The 25730-nt window shown below is 40.7% G+C and overlaps 1 protein-coding gene across 3 annotated transcripts; it reads right to left on the bottom strand.

Annotated features, from left to right (window-relative positions):
- Positions 1–243: 243 nt before the first annotated feature.
- On the bottom strand, positions 244–24624 carry LOC143900992 (uncharacterized). 3 transcript variants are annotated; one of them, XM_077412839.1, is made up of 7 exons: positions 24465–24624; positions 21884–21992; positions 18521–18622; positions 14545–14787; positions 10239–10439; positions 7213–7368; positions 244–1691 (listed from the first exon to the last, which is right to left on the bottom strand). In XM_077412839.1, the coding sequence occupies exons 2-7, from the start codon at positions 21971–21973 to the stop codon at positions 1626–1628; spliced, it is 858 nt and encodes a 285-aa protein (XP_077268965.1). In that variant the 5' UTR covers positions 21974–21992; positions 24465–24624; the 3' UTR covers positions 244–1625. The 3 variants fall into 3 exon arrangements, with proteins under 3 accessions (XP_077268965.1, XP_077268966.1, XP_077268967.1); XM_077412840.1 differs by lacking the exon at positions 18521–18622; XM_077412841.1 differs by lacking the exon at positions 10239–10439 and having other exon boundaries at positions 24465–24623.
- Positions 24625–25730: the final 1106 nt, after the last annotated feature.

Here is a 25730-nt window from a genome sequence, read left to right as displayed (position 1 = left end):
TTGTCAATTTTTATTAATATTTGTATCAATATTTTTCTAATTATATTTTTGTACCAGAAAAAAATGTCTAATAAATCATTGATGCGTTTCCAAATAATACTTATATATATATATATATATATATATATATATATGTATGTATGTATACGCGTATATATATTTTAATATTCGTATATATTTCACATTGTAACATGTTAAAAACTTCTATCTGGTATATGCAAAGTTAAAAAAAAACACGACTCGTTTCTTATTATAATAATATTTATTTGCACTACAAAAAACAACAGGGACGCTTTACATAGAGAAATAATACGCTCGGTATAAAGACGAGAAACGCCGAGTTTCACATACTGACATTACATTTGTTAAGTTGTATCACTTATTGGATTTTCCCGCATCGAGAAAATCCGAGAAGGGAAAAATCTTTTTCTCCAATAGTTCACTGCGGTGACAGGCTTCCACAAGCTGTATCGGCTAAAGTACGTACCAAGAAAGATTTTGGTTTCACACTCTCTCTAATTAACAGTGTTTAACGTATTTAAATTGTCTAAATTTCACAAGTTTTATTACGTCACCGCAGTTTTCAGGGAGGAGAGAAATGCAGGTATATGGGAGAGAATTGGATAAGAAAGCAGTGGTAGAGAAACACAAATGGATAGAAACAATGACTGCCTGGGCACTATTTTATTCCGGAGATGAGCTATGTACAAGTATCTTATTTGTTTCATGCTCGACGATGCTCAATTGAAACGTATTGTTCGCGCGTGAACGATCGAAGGGAAAAATATTTGACTTTGTTCTTCGATCCTTTATTAGCACGCGTCTTTTACCCCTGTTAAAAACCATAAGCCTTCCGTATCATATACCTTTTAAATAAAAAAATAGATTATTTATTCTTATTTTAAGCGCGAATTGAAATATTTTTAGCCGAGGGATGATTCTCTGCTATTCGAGAGAGCGCTCGCGGAGAAATTTTCAACCCGTGGTCGTTGGTGCATAAATCATTTCGTTCGAACTGTCAAAACGGAGAGCGTGTCGTATCACAAATGCAAAACAATTTTACAGTTTCACCGTCTCTCTTTCTCTCTCTCTCTCTCGATGTGCTTCCATCGTACCATGGCGGCACGAGCCACGCCGTAACGATTAAACTTTTGATCGTCCTAAAACGACGATCGTTTACGGAAATTTCTTTATTAATCGTTATCGTTATTCTAATTTTTATTAAAAGATGAAAATATAACAGAAGTGCAGAGTGGGGAGAAATAGAAAAGAAGGAAAGAAAGAGGCGGAGAGTGAGAAGTAGATGGAAACTGGAAACATAAGGGAATTAGACAGCGGAGTGAACGAGATCGAATGGAATCGAGTCGATCGCTTAGGGGCGGGGAATGCGTTTGGCGGCGAAGTGTCTTGTATTTTCGCGAAAAGCTCGACGGCCATCGACGAAGGAATTGAGTTCAGGATCTCAGGGACAAGGGGGCAACACCGTGAGACTGGTTTTGTTGCCAACGTCGTACCCGTGCTCCTATTGGCAAAGGCGGCTCGGCGATGGTGCCTCCACGTGGCGTTACCAACGTCGGCGGAGCTCCTCTTCTTGTGCTTCCTCATCCCAGTCCTCGAGTGAGATCTTAGATGATGGAGGTGATCAATCGCGCCTTGAAGTTGACGAAGCGCTCGCTCGTGGCCGCCAGACGCTGCAAATTGAAAACAAATTGATCAATTGCAATCGGGCAATTAAATATATGAGGATCTGACGATCTCTTCTGCCGATTACTATACGGATTACATCCGATATTTATTTCTAGGACAAAGCAGTGTTTAAATTTCTCAAATAATCTATTTTTCTCACCCATCGATATCTTTTTAATTTTTTAAAATTATATTATTTAACATTTATAGGGAAAAACTTTCAAGAGTCAATTTGAGAGGGAAAAAAAACCCGAGCGTTATGTTGCGTGTTTCGCGGACAACGTAAAACTCCTTCCAACGCCTTCCTGTTTTGCTCGCGTCTTCGTTTAATCGCGCAAAATCGCGACGCGCAAAAGAGTTTAGCGGATCGGAGAATTCCGCGCGACGCACGAAGCGTGAACGCTTTCGAACCGGCGCGGCGGACGCTCCTCGCGAGGCAAAACGCCTCCCACGAGAGAATTTATTAACGTGCCGCAAATCGCGGTATAATAAAACAATTATAACCGTCGCGAGACGCGGCGCGAAAAGAAAGAATCGCGGCGGTCGGCGCACAATAGATGTGTTTCAGGATCTCTTTCCTTTCTCTCCGCGCTCTTTGTCCGATCACGGCTTTCTGCCGTTGCGCATTCGATCGGTCGCCGCAAAATCCTAATTTACATTACTTACGCTACACGATTTCTTTGCAGACGTATAACATAGGTATATATAATCTAAGAGGTGATTTCAGTCTGTGACTGTAATACACGTAAAACCGGTGTTTCCGCTATATCTATAAATTTTGCAAGATAATTTATGCACACTTGATACCGTTATTAATTAATATATTATTCTTTTTATATTTACTTTGTTACACGCTATATCTTGTTGTCGGCATTGATCGACTTCAATGCAATTTGCTTTATATATATATGTCTAAATATTATTTTGTCTCTTTTTCTTTTATAATAAGGTAAATGTACCAATGCCGGGACACTTAGGACCTAATGTCTGGACACCTTTATCACTTTAGTTTTTAAATAAGTATAACGCAAATTAAAATCAAAGATAAAAATATTATTGTCTTTGATTCTTTGATTTTAATTCGCGTTGTAACTTATTTAAGGATTAAAATTATGAAAATTTCCAGACATTGGTATACATTTACCTTATACGTACAGCTTTCATTATTCAGCTTTAAAGGAAAAAGCTTTAAGAAAATAATTTGCGTTTGTTGCTTAATTGATCTTCGTGCTCTGTTAAGCTTAGAATATTTATAAATACATATTTTTTAATTCATTGTCTCAGGATTAATCCAAATGGAAAGCAAATTTTTATTACGTTAATAATATTAGTAATGCGTCTCAGCTTAGGTCATTAAAGTCTTTCATGAATTATATGCATTTTTTGTTTCACTTTTGTAAACAACATTATGGCGAGCTTGTGATGACGTAAGAATAGCGAATTAATTAGTATTATTTCCTCTTTTCAGTATTTTCTCCCTTCAATATTTATAATTATCTTCCATAAATACTACTGTAAAAAACAATCACATCTTATTAACAATTACGCCTTTGTTGTTAATAAAAGTATAAAAAATAAAAATTTAATTTATTTAATAGAATAAAATAAAATATATAAAATAGAATTAAATTGAAGGAATAAAATTAATAGCAATTAATTAAATAAAAATTTATTTTAACTTTTAACGTTAGAGTGTCTCTTCTTGTATACGTGATTATTGTATACGTATTAATATCTCCGATAATAACTATGATTATCTGCTATTAACTGATTACAAAATCCGTAAGTCATTATACGGAAGTAACAAATGACCGAGCAAGAATAAACGTCGTGGTTACGTCAATCGGATGATCTAAGGTGAATCATTTTCCACGCTTCGCGCGGCAATTCCGAGTGTTACGAGCGTAAAAATCATTGGTTTAAAAAATCATAGTGGATCGTACCGCAAAATGAATAAAAAAAAATCCTCGCGTAATCGTGCATAATCTGAGCTAGTTTAGTTCCGGCTGTTATATTTTAATGGCCTAAGTAATGTTGCTCGGACTATCATTAATATTCTATCAATTAATAAATTATAATCGATCAATTATATTGCAAAACACGCGCTGCGATTCTTCGTCGGTCGCAATATAATTTAGATCGTAGATCGAGAAGTCAATTATTATGTTATAATGATAATGATCCTATCCTAATAAGAAAAATAGATGTTAATGATCGCAAAACAGCGAAATTCTATTCTATCGCGATATATATATCGTTTAGAGATCATTTATCACGCGCTGTCCGCAGGTTGAGAACCGTTCGGACGGTGCGAGATGAATAATCTGAATAATCTCCTAGCTCGACAATGTCCAATAAGCTACAGCCTACTGCTTTCATATTTTACGAGCTTACAATTGATTAAATCGTAAAGTGAAAGCGCCACTCGCTCGACATGAAATATATCGCGAGTGATAAATGTGTCAGTTCTTTCTCATCTTCTTCCTCTTTGATGTCTGTCACGTTATATATAGAAATAGATTCAAACCGTTTCGTATCTTTCCGCATTTATGAGATGCAAATTAAACACTGCAGAGTAAACTTTCCATATTGCTGAAATCGGGCAACTTTCAAAATCCATACATACATCTCCAATTCATGTATATATTTATTCATCTTTTTCGAAATTGTGTGTGGTTTCTAGCGGATGCAAAAAAAAAAATGCGGAAAGATATAGAAAATTCGCGTACTTTCGCGAAGCCAAGTTTTCGCCGTCGGTCGGTTAGTGCGCGAGATCCTTTGTGATACATTAAAATGTAAGGCAGTTGTCCGCGCACAAAGCGCGTAGCACAAGGAAAAAGCACGCGATTTCGATGGTATACTTATAGTAGCCGCGGCCAGTCGTCGCCTCTGGCGATCTTGCGTGCCAGGATCGGCTCTTGCATAAGTTGCAGCTGGCAAATGGACGCGCTATTTCATAGAGAAAGTCGCTTACATTTTTACTTTCCATCGATCCCGACGGCGTGCTTGCGTAATGGCCCGGTTTATATCTGAAACGACGCGACGCGACGCGACACGACGCGTCGCGGCGCTACGCTTGTTCGACTTTCGGTGCAGTCGAACACGTGACTGACCACCGTGAAGCCTTTATCTCCCGATCGCCGCTCTAACGAGCGGTTTTTAATCAACAATCGCAACCGATTGAGGCAAAGCGGCCTTAACGCCGCAACACTCGACCTTAAGGTAGTCGTCTCGTCAGGGCATGTATTAGATAAAGTTTTTGATTTCGGATTTTATATCAAATTATATGATCAGCTTTGCAGTCGATTTTTTCTGTGGCTCCTTACCGATTATTTACTCTAGAAAATCGATCTCGAAAATCACAAATTTTGCATTACTTCATACAGACGGCCAGAAAAAGAAGGCTCTATCACGGTTTCAATCACATATTTTTGCACTTTTCGATTAGATGAAGTGAGAAAAAACATTGCTTTTTGTACATTAGATTTCGAAGAATCCGACGCAACCATAAAATATATAGTTTACCGGAGATTTCGCTGCTAATTTTTTAGTTTATTTTAGTGAAAATGCGGTAATCGAGCAGACATTTTTTGGTCGAGGTGAGGTTGGGAAGACTTTTGGCAATAACGCCGCTGGCTAATCACTGTAGTTGCAGGTTATGGGGGTCGTCTTTCTTAGCCGACGTGGATAGTGATTGACACCCCTGTCATGCGTTTTGAAACTCTTTCTCAGTACGTGTCAAAATTCAATCGAAAAGTATTTTTCTCACTTGTAACCTTTCTCGACGACTCGCATGATCAGCCGATCAAAACGGAGTCAAATGAAAAAAATCACATAATTTGGAAAAAGTAACATACTTTGTCACGTATGAAATTTTACACCATACGTCATAAAATTATTTTTCCCTTAGCAAAAATTGCCCGAAATATATTTCTGAACGTAAAAACCTACAAACATCAGTCACATGACTAGCACGTAGCGAGACACCTACCTTATAATAAAGTGTTATGCCATAAGCTTGTTCCGCAAAATATTATGACAGACTAATATGTCTCTTTAATTTCCGAGTTTTAAGGATGCTTCATGAAATTCCATCGCGTCATTTGTCTATTCCCGCGTGCGGTATATGTTTCAAATCTGATTAACACCGTGTGTCTCATTTTTCATCCATGATCTTTTTTGCCAATTTCCAAATGGACTTTTAATGCGATTCGCGTCACAGAGCGTTGAACACTCCATATATCATTTAATATAATTATCCGACCAAGTTGCAAGTTGATATCTCTTTATTGAAAGACAAAAGTTTTGCGCTTTGCGTCGATGCTTTGTTGCGCGTTTCGTCGATGTTTCAATTAATTTCGCAATTTTACATAAGAGAAATCACGACGCGAATTTCACTTCGCAAATCCGTTAAAGAAACAAATCCGTTTGCGAATAGCAATTATCGCGTGTCGACAAATGCAGTCAGTTGCGACGACAAATTGGATTGCTTATCGCGGAATCGCAATCGGAATTACGTCACGTGCAATATTGAGTTTTTCATATTCGCGTTTGTTTGAACCTCTTTTATTGGGTTTGTAGCGCGAGGCTTCGCGAATTTCACGCGGTGAACCGTGAACGCCGTGATTCCTGAGGAATGAAAAATTTCTAATTCTTTTCCTGCTTCTAAACCGATGTTGAAATCGCTCGCGGTTTTCCCGTAGATAATGAAATAGATATATGGAACAAGAGTAATGTACGTCAGAGACGTACGCAATCGTTTGCGCCGGTTTACGTACGCATATGCCGGAATTGCATTCTTGCAATTTCCAAATAAATTATATCGTTAGATTTATTTCTAACACAATTGTCTCTAACAAGATTATATCCAATTTGACATCTATTAATCAAACGCTCTTCGACATAGTTCGATGTTTCGTCACGCGGTTTACTTTCGCCTGGCCAGCTGAGTCATTAAAATCTTGAAATCTGTAATCGACGTCCGGTCGAGTAAAGAGTAAGGCTCCCCGCTATGCCTCCTTGCAGTACGTACCGGATTGACGCAGAGCAGATGTCTTTCAAAATATGTTAAGTAATCGCATATGATCACATTGTTAACACTAACTCTGGAGCTGTGACGGCGCACGATTATCGATCACCAATTATCCCGCCCACTGCGCGCAAGAATTGACCGGTATGATACATTCTCCTTGAGAATATAAACGTTGAAATGTCTAAATAATTATATCTCCATAGTCACACATTCTAGTTTATTTTTTATTCCAATTTAATCTATAATTTATTTCCTTCAGACACTGAATGTCCTACACTTATAGAAAGTACTTGTATCATTTTTATTGCATGACAAAAAAAATATTAATAATATCAAGCAAAGCGATAACGCGCACGTGGTTATTATTAAGGTCACGAGATAAAATTCGGGTTGCGCGGAAGCTAGATTTTACTTTACAAATCTGCCACATTCGTGAATGAAAGATACGATTAGCGATCGGTGAAAATGTAGAAATATCGTCTATATATACTCACGAGTATGAGATCCTGAACGAGATTCGAGAGTCCTCGATTAGCGATGACGAAGAACCTGGTGACTGGGCCGGGTACGGCCTCATTCTCGTCCGCCTTTCCGTGTTCGGGGCTGCCCGAAGAGTCGCCCAGCTGGTTACTTCCGCTTCCGGCCACCAGCTGGAAAGAGGACAGAGATCCGTCGGCGTTAGTCGGTATCTGGGCAAGCAGAGGGGATGAGCCTCTCGCCGTGGCACGGAAACTTTCGCGTTTCGAATGGACTCCGGGACGCGCGGCGGAAGCGAGTATTACAAATATTACAGGAATTAATTACAATAATTACAATACTTTTGTTTGTTTGTTTGTTTGTTGGGGGATATATAAAATTGCGGTGTGTATTGCAGCTCCACGTCCAACTCCAGCGCTCCCGACACTACGGTGCTCTCACATCCTTATTCCTACTTGCGGCTACGACATACGATCCATCGATCTTGCTACTACGATCCTTACGTGCGCTCCTTCGGCTCGTAATTACTCGAGGCTTCGTCTGCAGGGTGTCCATACGTCTTTCTTTTTTTTTTCTCACCCAGCTTGAGAATTACACGAGGCTATATGCTCTTGAGCGAAGGGCGATCCCGCGGAGCGATCTGTCGTGGATCGACATCCGGCTTAAGGATTTCTATATGGACACCCTGCGCGTGCACCATGAAAAGGTGAAATCGCCAAGTACCCAATGGTGACAACAGGATAAATCATACGTCCACGATCGGCTCTCGATGATACGTCCCGTATCTAGCAATTCGCATCAGCGCAACGTAACGTAATATCGAATTTGGCGTTCAAAGGCGAATTCTCTAGTTACGAGCGCATCGAGCTTGTACACCGAGCGTGGACCAATTACCAAATTTACAATATCTACGAGATTGCAGATCTCCGCCTGGCAGACAAACCGGTTCCGTCGCGACGGGAAAATCTCCGGCTTCTCGGTAAACGATCGTTAAACCATTGTTCGCTCTTTATACGTTTCGAAACATCCGCGCGAATATTATCGTTATTTCTCGGCAACCGATTCGTCTGCCGACTAAACTCTGCGTGCGTTTTACTGCAGTGCGTCCAAAAATACGATGGAACAAGATACAACTACGGGCCGCTAGATATATATTACGGTGCAGTGGACGAGTACGAAGATCACAACAACGAGAGAATCGGCACTGATCAATGGTGCGGCCGCCAGATCCCGAGTGAATCGGCCTTGTCCATCAGCCGGTCAGTACGCCATGTAAAAAAAAAAGTCTCTCAAGTTTTAGTCGGTGGTTGTCAGCGTTGCGTCGGGACCGTTGGCCGGGTGGAACAAGATGGGAGATTTGGAGATGAATGGGGCAAAATTATCCGGTAAATATTCCAGAGTTGAAGAGAACAATTGAATTGGGCAATTAAGGATTTTTACGAATCACATTATGTTCCTAATTACTAAATCTTTTAAAAGTCGCTGAGTGCAAATTATTTTCTTTAAGATATCGAAAGATTAGAGATGTCTAAAATACACTATAGTCTTTTTTATGCGTAGATATGTTCGTGTATCGTGATGACTCTATTAGTAACATTTTCTAATGCAAGCCGAATATATTGTGTAAATATATTACTCGTTTTAGTCAACTAGTTGTACTTCAACTCTATATTTGCGATAGGAATTTATAGAGCAACAATAATCTAGTTAGGAGTTAAGGATGCGCAATTTGTACAGATTACATGGCAAGACCTCGTTGCAACATTAGACGTGTAAAAAAAAAGTGCGTGGATACAAAAGAAGTCGTACAGCGAATGAAGAAGATAGTTTTGTACAAAGGAAAACGACAGATTAGAGAAATTGTTGCATTACTTTCAAACATGTACACGTATACGCATATACAACAGGTATATTAGAGATCTTGATATGCAATTCATGCGCAGCGAGACAGGCAAGATCTGCAGGTAAGATGCTTTGTATATAAAGGAAGGAGAAACGGTGTGTGAGGAAGAATAAGAGAAAGATGCTAGACAGGAAGAGTGTCGGTAATCTGTTCAGAATAAGTCGTCGCAAGGAATTAAGTCACTGATTAGAAAGTAAGTCGGAAGATTCGAAGAACGTCGCGCAACCAAGTCGAGAGTGATGCGTATATGTGAAAAAGTGCGCGGCATGCGGATAAAGATAAGGTGCGTTTACAATGCGAGCGAGATTTTGCGATTAGAGAAGAGTTACGCGACGGAATGGTTAAAAAAGATAATGGAACGATTAAGACAACGTAATTGCAGGCTGGATATGAAGAGAGTGCACTTTGTACTACTTTTGCATATATATAGCGCGCGATTGTGTGAAACGTTGCAAAAATGAATGCATATAGTAGTAGCGATAAAATGGTATTTTTTTTACAGGAAAATTACTTGGATTTTAAAAACGTATCTTTAAAAGTTAACGATAATAAAACCGGAGATGAATATCGATTTTTCATGCGATTGGAAGACGTACGACATGCTGAAAATAATTGTGAAATGAAAAAAGTATAAAAGTAGAGAGAAAGAGAGAGAGAGAGAGAAAAAAGGGGGGAGAGAGAGAAGAAGAAAAAGAGAAGTCATTTACAGTGCATAATATTTATTAGTAGAATGAGATAGATGCAGTGAGAGAAAGAAAGAGAGATGAGTTAGTGAGCGAACCCGATAAATTCGATTGGTGATATATACGTGCAGCACCAACCGTCCACTGTCTCACATTGACAAATAGAAGAAAACGCTCGTCCATTCACGGCATAATGCACATTATGCGTCATGTCTTCTTGCGCGAAGCGACAATAAAGCGCACAGCGTGCCGACGATCGTTTTCCTCGGCTTTCAAAGCGAACATAGATCGTTCGACGGACTCTCTGTTATCAAAGTGTCGAGCCGAACGATCGATGCTCTTTAAAAGTATGTCGTATGCGAGAGCATCCGGCGTTATCGGGCCCGATCGCGAAGAAGCGCAGTCGCCGTATACTCTGTCGGCGGACACTTAGGCGTGTCGGAAGGATTTGGCGTACCGGTGGTAGAATGCCGGCTCCTGGGGCGGCGGTCGAGGGTGCGCCGGACATCGGGGTGCCAGTACCGCCGGCGGGGTTGGCGGCAGCTGGGGCGGCCGGGCCCACGTCGCGCGAGGCGCTTAGCCCGAGCCCGAGGCTCTGTGTACCGGCCACGACACGGTACACCGTGCCCGCCGCTCTTGCCGCCCCGTCGGCCGCTTGCTAAACGAGAACAGAGACGAGAACGTTTCGTTTACTTTGGCGCTCTCTTGCCCCCTTGCCCCCTGCTTGCTGGAAGAATCGCGTTTCTCTCGCTCACATTTTCCGCCGGTCGTCCGCCCCCCGCGCGCGATATCGCGCGCGAGAGATCGTTATCTCACCCGGCGGAACTCTCCGCGCGATATCCTGGAACGTCCTGCAATGATGGCTGGAAAGTGGTTCGTTAAAAAGCGCCGTTAATTGCGACGAGGTGGGGCCCTCCGGGAGGAACCTGGGGGGATGGTCGCTCGATCGCCGCCGGTGAATTATCAGAGACGCAGTTCGGTTCGCGTCTCGCGTCGTGAAAAATGGAGAAGAATTATTTGCTTAACGACACGTGTGTCTCTGGCGGGCGAAGGTTACGTGGAAGGAAAGCCGGTTCGAGATATCAACGAGCGAGATCGTCGATGTCGTTAGCGCCGGTATTGCGTGTACCATTTCTTCATATGAACTTTGCACATATAAATATGCATGCCGCAATAATTGAAAGCCTGTTGACCGATTGCGATGTCGCGCGGTCTAAAATGTCATTGGAAAAAATTACTACCAGTTACCTTCAAAAAGCCGCCTCTTTATTTTATTATATATCGCTGATATCATCTCCGACTAATTTTTTTACGTTTCAGTTCCAATTTAAATCCGTCCGTAAACATCAATTCACGATCGTTAAAATCTTTCCGTCTAATTTCATGCCATAATTAAATGCTAAATGCTAAATAAATGTCAATTCTATTTCTCAACCGTTAAAATCTTGCTGCGAATTTCAAGTGAAATCCATATAAGATATAATTTGTTTTTGTAAATGCAAATAAGAGGGCAAGGTATCTCTGGCATAATCTGGCATAATTCGTCGCTCATTAAGGACGTTCACCGGCAAAATCGTTTTCTTAGAAATTTTCTTAAACTTTCAATATATGTTTAATTAAACGCGTTTTATACGTAGGCGTTTTATTCAATGCCCCTTGCGGTACTAAAATTTGAGATATTCAGCGTCAAAGTTCCGATTTTTAACACGGGATCCCTATGTTGAGCTCTCTCGACACGGACATTTTAATGAATAATAAGTACAGTTTACTTAGAATTTTTTTGAAAAAATAGTATAAGATGCCTCATATCATTAGTAACGTGTGACAATAAAGTTCGATATAGCAAGCGGTATTTATTTTTGAGAAATAATCGTCTAAAGAACACTATCGGACATAATTTTCGTCTGCTCGGAGGCAGGGAGAGGGAGAGATCACTGCGAGACTTGGCAACGTTGCTACCGCTGCGACATATAGGTTAAGTAGAGAACGTCAAGATCTTATGGGCAACGTTATTTAAATCAAATTATTTAATATTTTATCTTTATGAGAGAGATTCATTATTATTTACTTTTAGAATGCTCAATAAACAATAAGTAGAACGTACTCATTTATGATTGGTATTGGAGAAATGGAAACGGAACAAATATTTGCCAGATCGAGTAAAGCTGCGCGGCTAGACGAGTTTCAGGTTTCAGACTTTTACGCACGGAAGTAGTTGTCAACCATATCATTACTCCGTGAGTCTGAGTTGAGCACAACTGCCACCGGAGAACGTCCTTAACAGGTGGATATCCGCGGCGAGAACAAATGAAGTGTCCGTCACGTAGCGAGTTTCTCGTTTTCTCAATCGGCGAACGGTGAAGGATCGCGGCGCGACCGACCGGTCTAGAATCGCTTCGAATCGCTCGTAATAACGTCTTTTTTGCCAGGAAAGTGGATAACGGTGACAGAGCGGCCATTGGAAACGGTGACTCGATTTTCGCGTGATTGCATCTGTCCCGTCGGCGAAAAACTCGTTTCGCCGATATAGACGCTGCGAGTAGAAAAAAAAAAACCGGTCGCCGAGTGTGTCGTTGGTTTTCCACACCGTTATTGTTCACGCACCTCCACGCGACGACACAACACGCACAATCCATTTACCACGGGAAATGTACATACATGCGACGGAAAATAATGATATACGTCGGCACGTCTGGCACAGTTAGACTTATTAGGACACAACAATTTATCAAAATGCAACAAATCCTTTTTAAATTCAAAAGTTCAATTAAAATTAAAATAAATTTATTAAAATAAATTAAAATGATATAATTAAAATTTAACTTTTTTAAGTATATTAAATTAACTAAATAATACAATGGTGAAGAAATATGTATATTGTGGTACGAGTGATTTCCATCATCAATATTAGTTTCAGCAAAAATTATCTCTTTAACAAGATAACGAATAACGAGATTTAATGCAAAAATTAAAGATGCCGCGGTAAATAAACTCTCCGTTTGAGACCAGCGAGAGCGCCCGGTATAGGGACAAGGGGGTGTAAGGGGAAGAGATAATCAGGTTAGGTTACAGTTTCATTTCTCCACACCGCGACATCTCTCACCGGCTCGTCACAAGTCACCTATAAATCGCATCCTACTGACCGCAGAACGCTCTCGCAAAAATCCTGTTATACCTCGATGCGCAATCTAGCGGTATCTTGCGACACCTCGCGCACCTACCTTAAGGTCTATCCAGGCAAACTTGCGTAGGTGCATAACCATATGCATAAAGAAACGGATTGGTCTACTTTCTTATGCACATGCATATGGACCAATCAAATCTCTTATGCTTATGTTTATGTGCTATGCAAGTTTGTCTGGATAGACCTTTAAAGGCTCATGCACAATGAAAGAAATATAAAGCGGGAAACACAGACTTTTGCATAACGCATAATGCATAAGCATAAGAAAATTGATTGGTCTATTTCTTATGCACATGTATATGGACCAATCAATTTTCTTATGCTTACGCATTATGCGTTGTGCAGAAATGTGTGCTCCCCGCTTTAAGGAACAAGGAATTAAATGTAGAGAAAATTCCGTGTCTTGAAAAAAGAGAGAAGAACGTGTTGAAAAAAGAGGCGACTACGAATTCTCTCTATGTTTAATTCTTTGTTCTTTATTCTTCTCATTGCGTATGAGCCCTAATTCTTAAGCGTCGACGCGTACCTTCTATAACGTTAATGATTGTACACACTGTAATTATTGAATATTTGATACTGATTTGCTCTCAATTCTTAATTGGAATTTTTTTTTATAAAAAAAAGAACTTGAAAGCTGTACAGTCTAAGAAGTATATACAAAATATTTCTTTGTAATAAAGATTAACCCTTCGTAGTCATACTTCTCTAGAATCCCGCGGTAGTCACACTGGGTCATACTGACCCAGTCGATTTTTAATGGTTGCTATTTTAATGGTATCGGTCCGATCGGGTTTAAATAATTCTGGAACATACCTTGAACATTCTAGAATATAAAACAATTGCGGTTTTGTGAGAAATCAAATGGCAACATGTTAAAAAAAAAATCGTGAACAAGTACATGATTAACGGTCTCTACCTATAAAGGATACTTCAAACTCTTGTAGATGGCGGACCAAGCCCCATTTTAAGCTAGGCATTTAGCTGATATTTAGATCCAAATGAGTGTGGGTCACATTGACCCAAGTTGGACTACGAAGGATTAAAACTGATTCGACCACAAATGATATTTGCAATCATGGTAAAATTGCACGATATATTTTCCATTATCGTTAATTCCCGGTTTAATTAACTCGCGGCATCTCTCTATCGTCCCACATATAAAATCGCGGATTCGCGGTGGACTTTAATCATCCAAGGACACCGGCTCCGGTCGACGAGAATCTTGACTAAGGTAATTATATCGCGAGACCCGATCGTGCCTAGGTCAGGAACCTTGGAATAGTAACCAGATGGTGCGGTGGCGCGGCTAAAGGCAATTCGGTTGCCTCACTTTCACCGCCGTCTGCAGCTAGATGCAGACCTTGCGGTTAACTCGCTCGTTACTGGAATATCAAGTGTATATCCGACTATCCGAGATTGATCGCGGCGCGCACCGTTAACGACGCAACAGCGAGCCTCCTTTAGCTTTTCCTTATCACATCCTCTCGTATAGTCTTTTCTTCGGGCGCGATTCCGTTCTCCATTTTTCACGCAAGCGTCATCAAAGAGAAGTACATCTAGACTCGATACCGCGACTCACCCTGATAATGTCGAAGAGGAAGTTGCCCGAACCGGCGCCACCGCCGGCATTGCCGCCGAAACCAAAGAGGAATCTCTTGTTCCTGTTCTCGTCCTCCTCCTGTGTCTCGGTCTCATCCAATGGCGTCAGCTCCTGCGGCGAATTTTCGCTCGGTACTTCGTCCGCGAATTGCACTCGCACCTCGTTGTTCTGCGACTCCGAGCCGATCTCGTTCACTCGATTCTCCGATTCCGGGTTCACGTCCTGTAAAAAAATGTTACCTATATGGCTGACAAGGATCGAGCGATAAATCGCGATGCCCCGCGCGAACTTTTTTGCCCCGGAACGAACAAAGAGTAGTTTTATTCGTTTCGTCATTTTTATTACGTGCGTACTGCGTTTCGTATAGCGTAAGCGGACACTCATACGAGATAAATATAATTGTGACACAGATTGTTAATGACTTCGGATTATTAATCAATCATTGATCATTATTGATTCCTTCGACGAGAAGAAGTGCACAAAAAAATCGCGATCGACAAATAGGCCACTTGCATAATTTCAGGGTCTGTAAAGTGTAGTTAGATCCACACGTAATATTCCAGCATTCCTATAAATTATTCATGACGTATATGACTTCCGTTCTGTTGCGTGAATTTAACTTTTCGATCGAGATTTTTCGTGCACCACACAACTAAAGCAAGAAATGATTAATATCATATTTACCCTTCGGAGTCTTTTGGAGTAGCTACATAAATTTTAATTTTACGTAAGAATGAAACAAATAACATGCGAATTATAAACAAATAAGACAGATACGTTATAAAGTTTGTAACATGCATAGTCAAGCGACAAAAATAGCATTAATTACAAGTTGTACGGAATGTTTTCGACAAATATATGTTAGACTTTTATGTTAGATTGTATGTACTGTCTCGAATGTCACGTAATAGCCAATGATTCAATTGAAAGAAAAAGCTGAGTATCGGATCATTGATTGTCGATAATCTATGTAAATATACTATTTAAATAAGTCTTACATCTCTGCAATAATCCTGCAGGTATTACATAAGAAACGTATAATAAGCAAGGTATTTTTCAAGATTGTTAGCGGGCTAGACTGATTTATCCTACGGCAACAAATAACTGAAACGTAATTAGCGTACTGAAAATAGAAATGACAGAGCGAAAGATCGAAGATGACTGAAGATTTTTCTCGAGATGAACTTCAAAACCCGTAAACTACAATGAAAAAAATGGCAGTTGAAAAATGGTCTCGGCGTCATGAGGGAAGAAAAACGCGAGACGATAAAAACTAAAATCTGATGTTGCATTTATGTCCGAGTTAGATAACGAAGAAGTGAGAGTTTTTTGAATAGACGCAGTATAGTTTTTGAATGAGTTCTGCGAATATATATATAAAAACATATACACATGTGTAGCATGAATTGCAGACGAGAGACACGAACAGATAATTGAAATAACAGGATGGAAAAGACCCAGAATTAGTAGAATAAAATTTTCCGGTGGACTCTCTGTACGTCTATAGTAGAGTAAGATCGCAATAATGGATCGTGGCGGCATAAGTTGCCAATACAACATTATTAATCGATTAATGGCTAGATAAATAGCAGACACGATGACGAAAAGAAAAAAAAACGGTTAGCAATGTACGAAAAAACGTGCGCAACCGCGGCAGTCCTGGTTGCGCGGTAACTTAACGGTTTCACATTAGATCCTTCGAGATCTGAGTGGTCGATCGAGTGGCCGGCCGATCGATTCGATCCTCGTTTTCTCGAGTATACCCCAGTGGATTAATTTAGCACACAAAGGCAACGTGCGTGCCGCGGCAGTCCTGAATGCGCGGTAAAGGCATTCTGCGAGGCATTCTGCATTCCTCGATGAGGATTCCTCAAGGTCATGACCTCGAAACTTTTACCGAGCTGCTGATCAAACAGTCACAGCGTAGTGGTGACCTCGTTTTCTGACAGTGATACTGTTGTTGATATTGTTTCTGGCGTCGCTGCAGTGGTCGTCGTAGCGATAATGTTGTCTCTGCTCTGTATCACCGTTATGTCCTCCACGTCGGGCGGAAACGTCGGCAGAGAGATCGACACTTTGGAACCGTTCGAGGCGTTCGCCGACGACTCGTCGTCCTCATCGTCATCTCCGAAGGGCGACATGCCTACTACGCTTGTGCCGTCGTCCGCCTTCTGGACTCCTGGGGACGTGCCGCCGCCGCCACCGGCGCCGCCGCCACCGCCAAGAACATTACGGAGGATGACCGGGCCAAGGATGCGAATGACTTCCGCGATAATAGAGTTGACTTTTTCTTCGATTCTCTAGAAAACAACAGGCCTTAGCTTGGACAACCTTGCAGCGTGGCGATAGCTCGATCCTCCTGTTTATTTTATTTTTTTTTACTCGGGCTTCAAGACATCGCTTTGCTTTGCGGCCGCGATGGTATGATATCGATCGACCCATGGCAGTGATCGTTGATATAGTTTTTTTTTTATCTATGAATGATGTGGAACTTACGTCGCTTCCGGATCTTTTCGATTAATCTGGATCAATCGTCCGTCTAATAATGAATGTGCGATTGATCGATGCTGTGCTTAAGTATGATTGATACATTATGTTTTATCATATTATCTCTTAATACCGGGTTTTCTCTTCAAAGGCGCTGTATAAGTCATTAGGAAATCAGGTTCAGCGCTTTTACATAATACTCGGCGCTCAATGGAGCAGGCATATCTCCCATGAAATTTTTACGATCCAACTTTAAATACAAAAACAGAATTAAAGACAAGAGTCCTGAAATGCAGTTATATTCCGTAAAACCCGAGAGGACCCACCGTCTCATTTCGTGAGACCGTCGTCAATTTTGTCGCGCACACTCGTCCAATCATTCGAGGGACGCTACAACCGGAGAAATTTCGACATTCCCTCACGAAAACGATCGTCCGGCTCGCGCAAACCGCAACTTCGCGGCAATGCGGAATAACTAAACTCAACGCTATTCTGCGAGGTTCGTTACTGAATCAATCGTCATTGTCGTGCATGTGCACGCACATGCAACCGCATGCGAGAGAAGGCCGGCCGTCGCTGACCGACGCGCCGATAAAGCCGCATTTCCTAACGAGACAAAAAAAAATCGCATAGCGCATTATTAGTCAAATTAGGAAGTTATTCGTGAACAATTCAATAGGCAGCGCGGCCAGAAGGACATTCACACGCAAGAAAGGAACTTTCCCGAGAATGTTTAGTGTCTTTTATAGGTAGGGAGCTTCTCTTATTCCGTCGACGAACGATTACCTCGCACTGCGCAATTTTTTGTTCAGAGACCGTAATGAAACTTCCCCCTAATAACGTTTGCGGAGATCTCATGAAAATTCTCATTGTATAACTGGCACGAGATCGAGGCGAGGATTCGGAAAGAAAAAGGGAAAAAACGAGAACTCGAGAAATTTCGTGTAGTTAACGGATCGACGGAAGCGCGATTATTTTCTTTTTGCAAGCGCGAACACATAACGAATTCGCTTCCGCTCTCTTCATGCGAAATAAACCCGTATAGAATGAGATCGAAACAAATCGATCCATACGTGAGCGTACGAGTGAATGAGCAAAGGGTAGTATATTGGCTAATGCCGTTGGCTGCCTCTCAAATCGTATGCGTTACTTTCTCGGTAAGAATGTAAAGGCTTCGGCGAATACCGTTTTTTTTTTCTTTACGGCACAGATCTACGAAGATCAAGACGAAAGCAAAAAGTCCTAGTGTCGGCGAGTGTCAAAAGTTCCTAGTGCATTTCTGTCCGAATGCTAATCGCTCAAGGACGTGTCGTATTGCTCCTTGATAGTGTTTGTCGTGCGAGGTATATAATCTGCGATGATAATTTATGTACATTCTCGCCTACTTAAAACGCCGCTCGGCGTTGTCAGTCCAGTCCTGGCCTTCTGCAGGATTTCTCTGACATTCACACGTATCACGACTGCTCACCTGGGAAATATCGGGGAAGAGCTGTCGTAGAATGCCGATCGTCCGTTTGCTCCTCAGGGCGGCCTCGCTGTCGGCTTCGGCCATCACCAGCCGATCAAGGGCCTGAAAGAAAGTTTTTCTCTTGTTGGCCCTGCCGTTACGACAGCAATTTCGAATTTGGATTTCTTTATGACAGCGGCGACACTTCTCAGCTAGTGATATCAAGCGTTATCGAGATTTGATCGCTCGTGCGCTCTCGTTGATCTCAAATTTTTGTGGCTACATGTTTGCGGATTAATAAGCCGGTGTTTTGCTACGCGATAAAATGCCTATATCTGCTTAAAGTAATAAGCGGTCGCAAACTTCTACAGTTACGCAACAACTTTTGAAGTATGTATGAACTGGGATTTTTCCGAGGATCTTTCAACCTACGGAATATACGTGCATGGAGCACTGGGTGTATACACGTGTCTCGCGAAGCGTTAGACAAATAATTTTGATTTACGATGACAATGAAAGAAGAAATTTGCCAAGGAGTCGTTTTCCCCCTTTTTGTTTTTTGTTAAAATGATCTGTGCATTGTTTATGTCAGAGTGGCGTTAAAATATCGCGAAGCGTATATCCGCGCCAAGTAGCGAGACAAATAAGGAAGTACCGTGATGCGTATAATTTTCCCGCTCGGGCTGAAAATGTACGGTAAAGGCCATGGAATTTAGTGCGTCTGAGAATGTTAAGGTAATTGTGTTGTGTAACGTTTTTCGTGTTAGATGGTAGTCAAGCAAGGATCATTAACTTAAGCGCCACTGGATATTGAACGGAGACTTTTGTCGACTGCTTTACTGTTTTCCTTCACGAAGACACGAGATGACAAAATCCTCGTCAATTCCACGCCGATTTACGTATGCCGCGATTAAAATTCATTACATTATACATTATACATGACGATTTTGATGGCCGCTATTTTCGTCGACGTCGATCGTCAAAATCGATTAGCTCACGCAACAAGTGTATCTTCGAGTATTTATTTAAAAGCAAAGATTGCGCATGTGAATATATTAAAGTTTGTAAAATTCTGAAATTTTTCCATAGTTAATTCAGTCGAAATTACGAAATAATCAACATTCGACTACATTTGTCTCATTGAAGGACAATCTGTGTCATGACAAGGCTATTCAGATTTCATCAGTGTGCATTTTACATCAGTTTTGCATTAAATTTCGCGAATGGAGCTAGATTGGCCAATGGACGGCCACCGAACCCAAATGTTGCTCAACCGAAGTATTATGGTACACTTTCCCTTAAACCTCGTTTCACATTCATGTGATCACCATCGTATTCGCCCGTCTCAACTTTGGCCAATAACAAATTTCGCTTGTAAGTTTGTTTTCGTACGCTTAAAAATATGTAATCTTGAAAAGTGAGGGCGAGAGAATTAATACATGCATATCATCCTCTATGATAAATACGATAACATTTATACTTTCTCGTATAACGTTCTTTAAATGCCTTACCATATACCTCTCAATTTTTTATCTATTTGTATAACATTTTAACAGTCCCCAATTAAATATTCTTATGTCCCACGGCTTATCCTTGCGAGTCCTAATAAATCTTTCAAGCTTTGAATAGGCCGTTTTTCCTGTTTGCCTGATGGCTATTTATATGTCTCTACCATGTATCTATACTTATCTCTAAACGTCGCCCACGATATCTCCCGTTTCGTTATCTCGTATTCCTCGACTGAGGAAAAATGCGGATCGGTCACTGTACGGCCAGTGATTTGTTTGTATACACAATGTTCCGTATATCATATATACCGTGTTGTTAAATTGCACTTGTGCGTACGCACCAGCTTTCCCATCGAGCGCCTATCGACCGAAGAAAGTGTCCGGCGGTAACTCCGCGCTGGTGTTCGCGGCCAGTGAAAGTGTCGGAGCGAGGACGAGAGCCGGTCGCACGACCCGGCTCTTTTCGTCGGACCGTATACTTTGAGGGTTACACCGTTTTCTTTATGGCCGCATAACCGAAACATCGAACTCCTCACCACGACGGCGCGGCCCTCGTATCCGAACATTACGCGCGAAATGTTTTCCAAACGAATAACTCTCATTGTAGTGTCATGTAACCCCGTCCAGCTATAGCGATCACTCTTCCGCCGTACTTACGCACGTGCCTGGCGCATTGCGTGGTCTCAAATTGTAGCGGCGTTACGTAAAGTATAGTAATTATAAATAAATTACGGTAAACGGTAAGTTTAAGTGAGCTCCTATACGAAAGAAAGGCGAGCTCTCCGAGTAACTATATGGATTCCAGAAGTCATGTAATAACGGCAATCGTGCCGTGGCCACGTTTTCGAAGAAAATCAAGAATTACAGAACAACTTTCGATGACGTGTTATATGGATAATATTTCAAACGTAAAAGATTTCTGTTACAGCACGATATGGAGAAGCGCTCCCCATCTTATGTAAATTATATTAACTTCACGAGCGTACAGAGCGTTTTCGTGATAAAACGTATTCACCGCGGTGAGAACAATGAGGAGAATTTTTTCCGCGTTTGCCAGCATTTCGGAGAGAGTACCGTGTTGTTAAATAAAACAAATTCTTATTTGCGGTTTTTGCAGACCGCAGGTACGATATTTAGTCGTAAAATATCAATCGCGATTGTTTTCCCGCCGTTTCGTTCGCGTTACTACTAGTCTCGTCGGCGGCATATTGTCCGAGTGAAAAACTCGTTGAAAGTAAAATATCATCTTCGGCCATCGAATCAATCGAACCATCGAGCATTTAAGCTCGAGCTCGCGGATCGAAACGTGGACTGAACTTTCGCGACCGAGAAGGAATCGAATCATCTCGCGCTTTATCCCCCATATCGTCTAATAATTTTAATAACCCGCACGTGATATCTATGCGTCGATACAGAGAAATTCTCTGCGAATATCAGATATTTTCTGCAAATCAGACTTTCTCCTTAATCGGGAGACGGGAAAGAATTGAAGATAAAGACCAGTGAAGAAGTGAAGATTAATGGAAAAGGTTAATGGAAAATGAAATTGCTCTAATCCAATGATTTTAGTAAAAAATCATTATAATCGTCATGCATGATATAGTAAAAATCATTATAAAATTGTCATGCAGGAATCGAGATCGGCGCTTGCACTATACTAATTGCAAAATAGATAGTAAAAATTTCGCGCTATGTGACGCTTGTCGACGAAATTCGACCTCGAATTCTGTTAGTTGCATGCCACGTGCCATTCGCCTCAGATAATTAAGCGACAAATGCATGGGAAAAGTGGCTGTTAACGCCGCGAATTAATCTCTGCAAAATAGATGGCGATGTTAAAAGAGAAAGGCACGAGATGCGCCGCTCACGTGCTTACCTCTGATCGGAGCCCGTCTTCCGGAAGCGGATGCGAGCTCACTAGTGCGAGGCAAAGCACAGCCGTCAGCGTTAGAATGGTAAATCTCATCTTGATTCGTAGATGGATTCTGCAAAAACAATATTAGTACATTAACACGGTGTTCACGATTACGGTAGCAGCTAATGCGTGCGCATTAACGCGTTGCAACATCGCATATTTCTCGCGATCGGTTATTTTTAACACATTCTATACAATTTTATACTTATATCGCGGGATCTTTTTCGCGATTCGTGTTAATTCGCAGCAGTGCAGATTTCTCGGAAACGATCTTTTGTACGCATATCTCATACAAGCTTCCCTAGATTATTTCCCTAGATTAGCTTCTCTAGAAATACACCGTTTCTTCGAAGCGCACTGAGAAAAAAATTTTCCGCATCTTAGTAAATATTGTTTACACACAACTGTGACTCCAATTATTAAAATGAAGAAAAATTTCCTTTTTATTAGTATATTTCTTTCTCGGTGAATATACACATATATTAAAAAAGAAAATTTTCTTTATTTTAGTAAATGGAGTCACAGTCGTATGCAAACTAATATTTACTAAAAAATACAGACAATTTTTTTTTCTCAGTGCACGCGGAAAAATAAATATCCAGACAATGCGCGCGCGTGATAAAAGTGAAAGATCTATCACGGGTTATAATTTTACTTCTCTCATGAAATTTTTTAAATGTTATTCAGTACGTCTCTTTCTCGGTTCCCCCCCTCCCCCTCCACATAGAGACACGTAAAGACTAAGTCGCAAGGTAAAGCGGAAATCGTTCGCGAGGATCACGACAAGACAGAGGAAACGAGAAGACGCACGGAGAGAAGAGCGAGAGGGAGAGGCGCAATGACTCTCCTTTCTCGAACATGGATCCGTTCGCGACTATCACTTTCGACGGAATGAAAGTGGAGAACGCTGCTGGCGTCTTTGGAGAAGGCGCGGGAGGAAAGGCGAGAGATAACGTGCGTGCGAGCTCCTTAATTAGTCGCGATTTTAATAAAACACACTCGTGCGCCTACCGCGTTTTACGTCCATATCAGGATTATATATGTTTATTAATTCATTGCGCTTCCTCTTCAGAGCCTTGTGGAAAATTTGCTCGCTCCTCTCAATCGGTTAAAATCGTTGCCCATTTCGTGACGTAAATCTCAAAAACGCTGACCGGAATAGACAAAAATCGATTAAAAACGTGTGGGAGTAGTTGGCAAACGAGAAAGAAGGAAACGATAAACATTAAATTTAATTATTCATAGATTACTTAATCGAAAATAAGTGACTTTACCAAAATCATTTTGTTAGATGGAAAGCAAGATGACAAATCAGAGATGTTCGCCTTTACCGCAGTTGTTGATGTGCGTGTAATTTTGAAGTTCGCCGCGGTGTATGTCAATGTAATGTGCAAATAACTACACGTGCACTTTGCACGCTGAGAATGGATCATGGCGATATAATGGCATTAAGACAATATATAGATTCAGTACACATCATTCCTTTAATCGAGGACAATGTCGCAATATTCCATTTCCGAGGCCACATGTTAATTAGTTTTAATTGGCATCTCCGTTCCATCTATACCTTCATCGCGTAGAAAAAATTACAATGCGATTATGATATGATAATGCGGATAATAATATCTTTTTCCATTTTTTTTTCTAAAAAATAATTATACTCTGGAATTTTTTATACGTGAAGCTACGTTTAGAGGAAGACAATTATTTATCTAATAAAAACTAACATCAAATCAGGATTAGGACGATTAAGTTGATGTTAAAAAACGTTTCTAACTTTTTGTGCGCTATAAAAATAGAATAAATAAGTGCAATCAAACTGGACATAAAGAGAATTTTTTCGAAAAACTTTATATGAAAGAAAAAATTGATATTCTTCAAAAATGGACAAATCGAATTTGTGCTATGATTGTCGTAAGTTTCAATTTTTATCTGAAACTTAATTGTTCCGGTCAATTTCAAGATTTTCACTCTGTCAACTTTTTTCCGCACCTCTTTACTCTCTCCATTCTTTCCTTTAAATCTATATCAATTAATCTCACAAAGACAAATAATATTTTAAAAATTGTATTTGTGTTTATTGACTATTATTCGTACGGAAAGGAAGTCGAGTTTTCATCAGATTAGTAATTACTAAGAAAACTGTGCGTCCAGATGGAAAGAGATTTCTCCGGAAAATCGTGACTCAGCAGCACTTTCATTAAATATAAAATAATATTATATTATGCCAAACTATATTAAACTAATTCCCCGCGGATATATAACAACAAGTAAATTTGCAATTCCTTCATTTCATTAATAATTATATAGATATCTCTTATCTGTATACATCTAATTCTATTGAGCAATAGAAATGTCGTCCGAAATCTGCACTCGTTCGCGAGAACACACGAAAACTCAAAAGTTTCCCACTTATCACCACCTGGCCACGTGGTCGTCGCGTTCAGCAAATTCTCCACGAGAACACTGAAGATGAGTATACACAGCGGCCCGGAAAAGGCGCTGAACGAAGTTAGAAACGCCGAGATTTGTGTGAACTCACCACGCACAGATATTTATCCGTCACACGGTTTCGCCGTGAAAATCGAATTAAAAAAAAAAAAGATCTTGCGGGGCTCTGAAGGAGCTCTCGGTGGGCTCCTGCTCTCTTCGGGGTTTTCTGTTACTGTCTGTGTAGCGGCGCTTAGTGAGCGGCTTTTATTAGAAGGAGGGGCCTGGCACCACCTCCACGCTACACTTGTGTCCACGTCTGCCTCGCGTTCTCTCCTGTCAAGTCCGCACGGGAGATCCTGAAGAAGGGATCGATCACGTTGATAAATTTCATTCCGATCACCGAAACGTTGGATACTTCGAAGATGACCGTCAGGATATGCAGCCGCGTGTAACGGGCTTTCGAATGTAACAATATATAATTTTAATATATTTTTGCTGCGCAGCCTAGCGAGGTTTTGAATTTAGGAAGATTTTTTTCCTGGATAAAGAGACTACTTAACATTTTGATTAACAGGTATTTTCAGCCGCACCAGTGCGTCTATCTCAAAAGCTGCGTTCAAATAATGCGTGCGCACGTACGGACAATTAAACAGCAAGGTTTTCCTTATCGGATTTCTCGTTTATAATAATGTAAATCTGTTTCTCCCCTTGGCAGGAAGCTCCGTAACAATATCGATAAAATCGACAATTAGTCACTTAAAGTATAAGAGGCATACATATCGGAGATGTAGATAGATAATGTATATCATACATTGTAAGACATGACAGAAGACTGAAGCGTAAATAAAATCTTGAGTATGCAATTGATGAATAAGTGTATATATAATTACGAAATAGGACTCGATCTGAATGTCTGGGAACATTTATTTAAAGCACATTTTTCGATACACAGAGACATGATTTATGTATCGTTTAGCTTAGCAACTACGGAGCTGTCGCAGACAATTATAAAAACACATCTAAATTAACGTCATGTGATTATCATTTATTACGTTCATCCATGCGTTGCTAACAATCACTTTTACTCGCATTACAAAGCGGCACACATCGCAACAGTGAAACTTCTTTTTTTTCTCTGATGACACAGACTATTAGATATAAATCCCCGTCGATTAAAACGTATAAACGGTGTCGCGGTAGATAATTACGGCGCGCCGTGCTGATAATAAAAGCGCGTAACATAAAAAGCGTCTCTCACTTAAGTCATGGAACATCCTAACAGGTCGTACAAATATTTTTCAAGTAAAGCCGTTTAGTTGTAATGACGCCACACCGTCGTCTTCTTTTTTCTCACGTTTTATAACTCGTAGTTGAA

The sequence above is a fragment of the Temnothorax americanus genome, unplaced genomic scaffold (genome assembly GCF_048541705.1).
Source record: "Temnothorax americanus isolate GAGA-0224 unplaced genomic scaffold, ASM4854170v1 Scaffold31, whole genome shotgun sequence".
Taxonomy (NCBI): domain Eukaryota; kingdom Metazoa; phylum Arthropoda; class Insecta; order Hymenoptera; family Formicidae; genus Temnothorax; species Temnothorax americanus.
The sequence above is the reverse complement of the archived record's forward strand: the minus strand, read 5'-3'. Positions and strand labels throughout refer to the sequence as shown.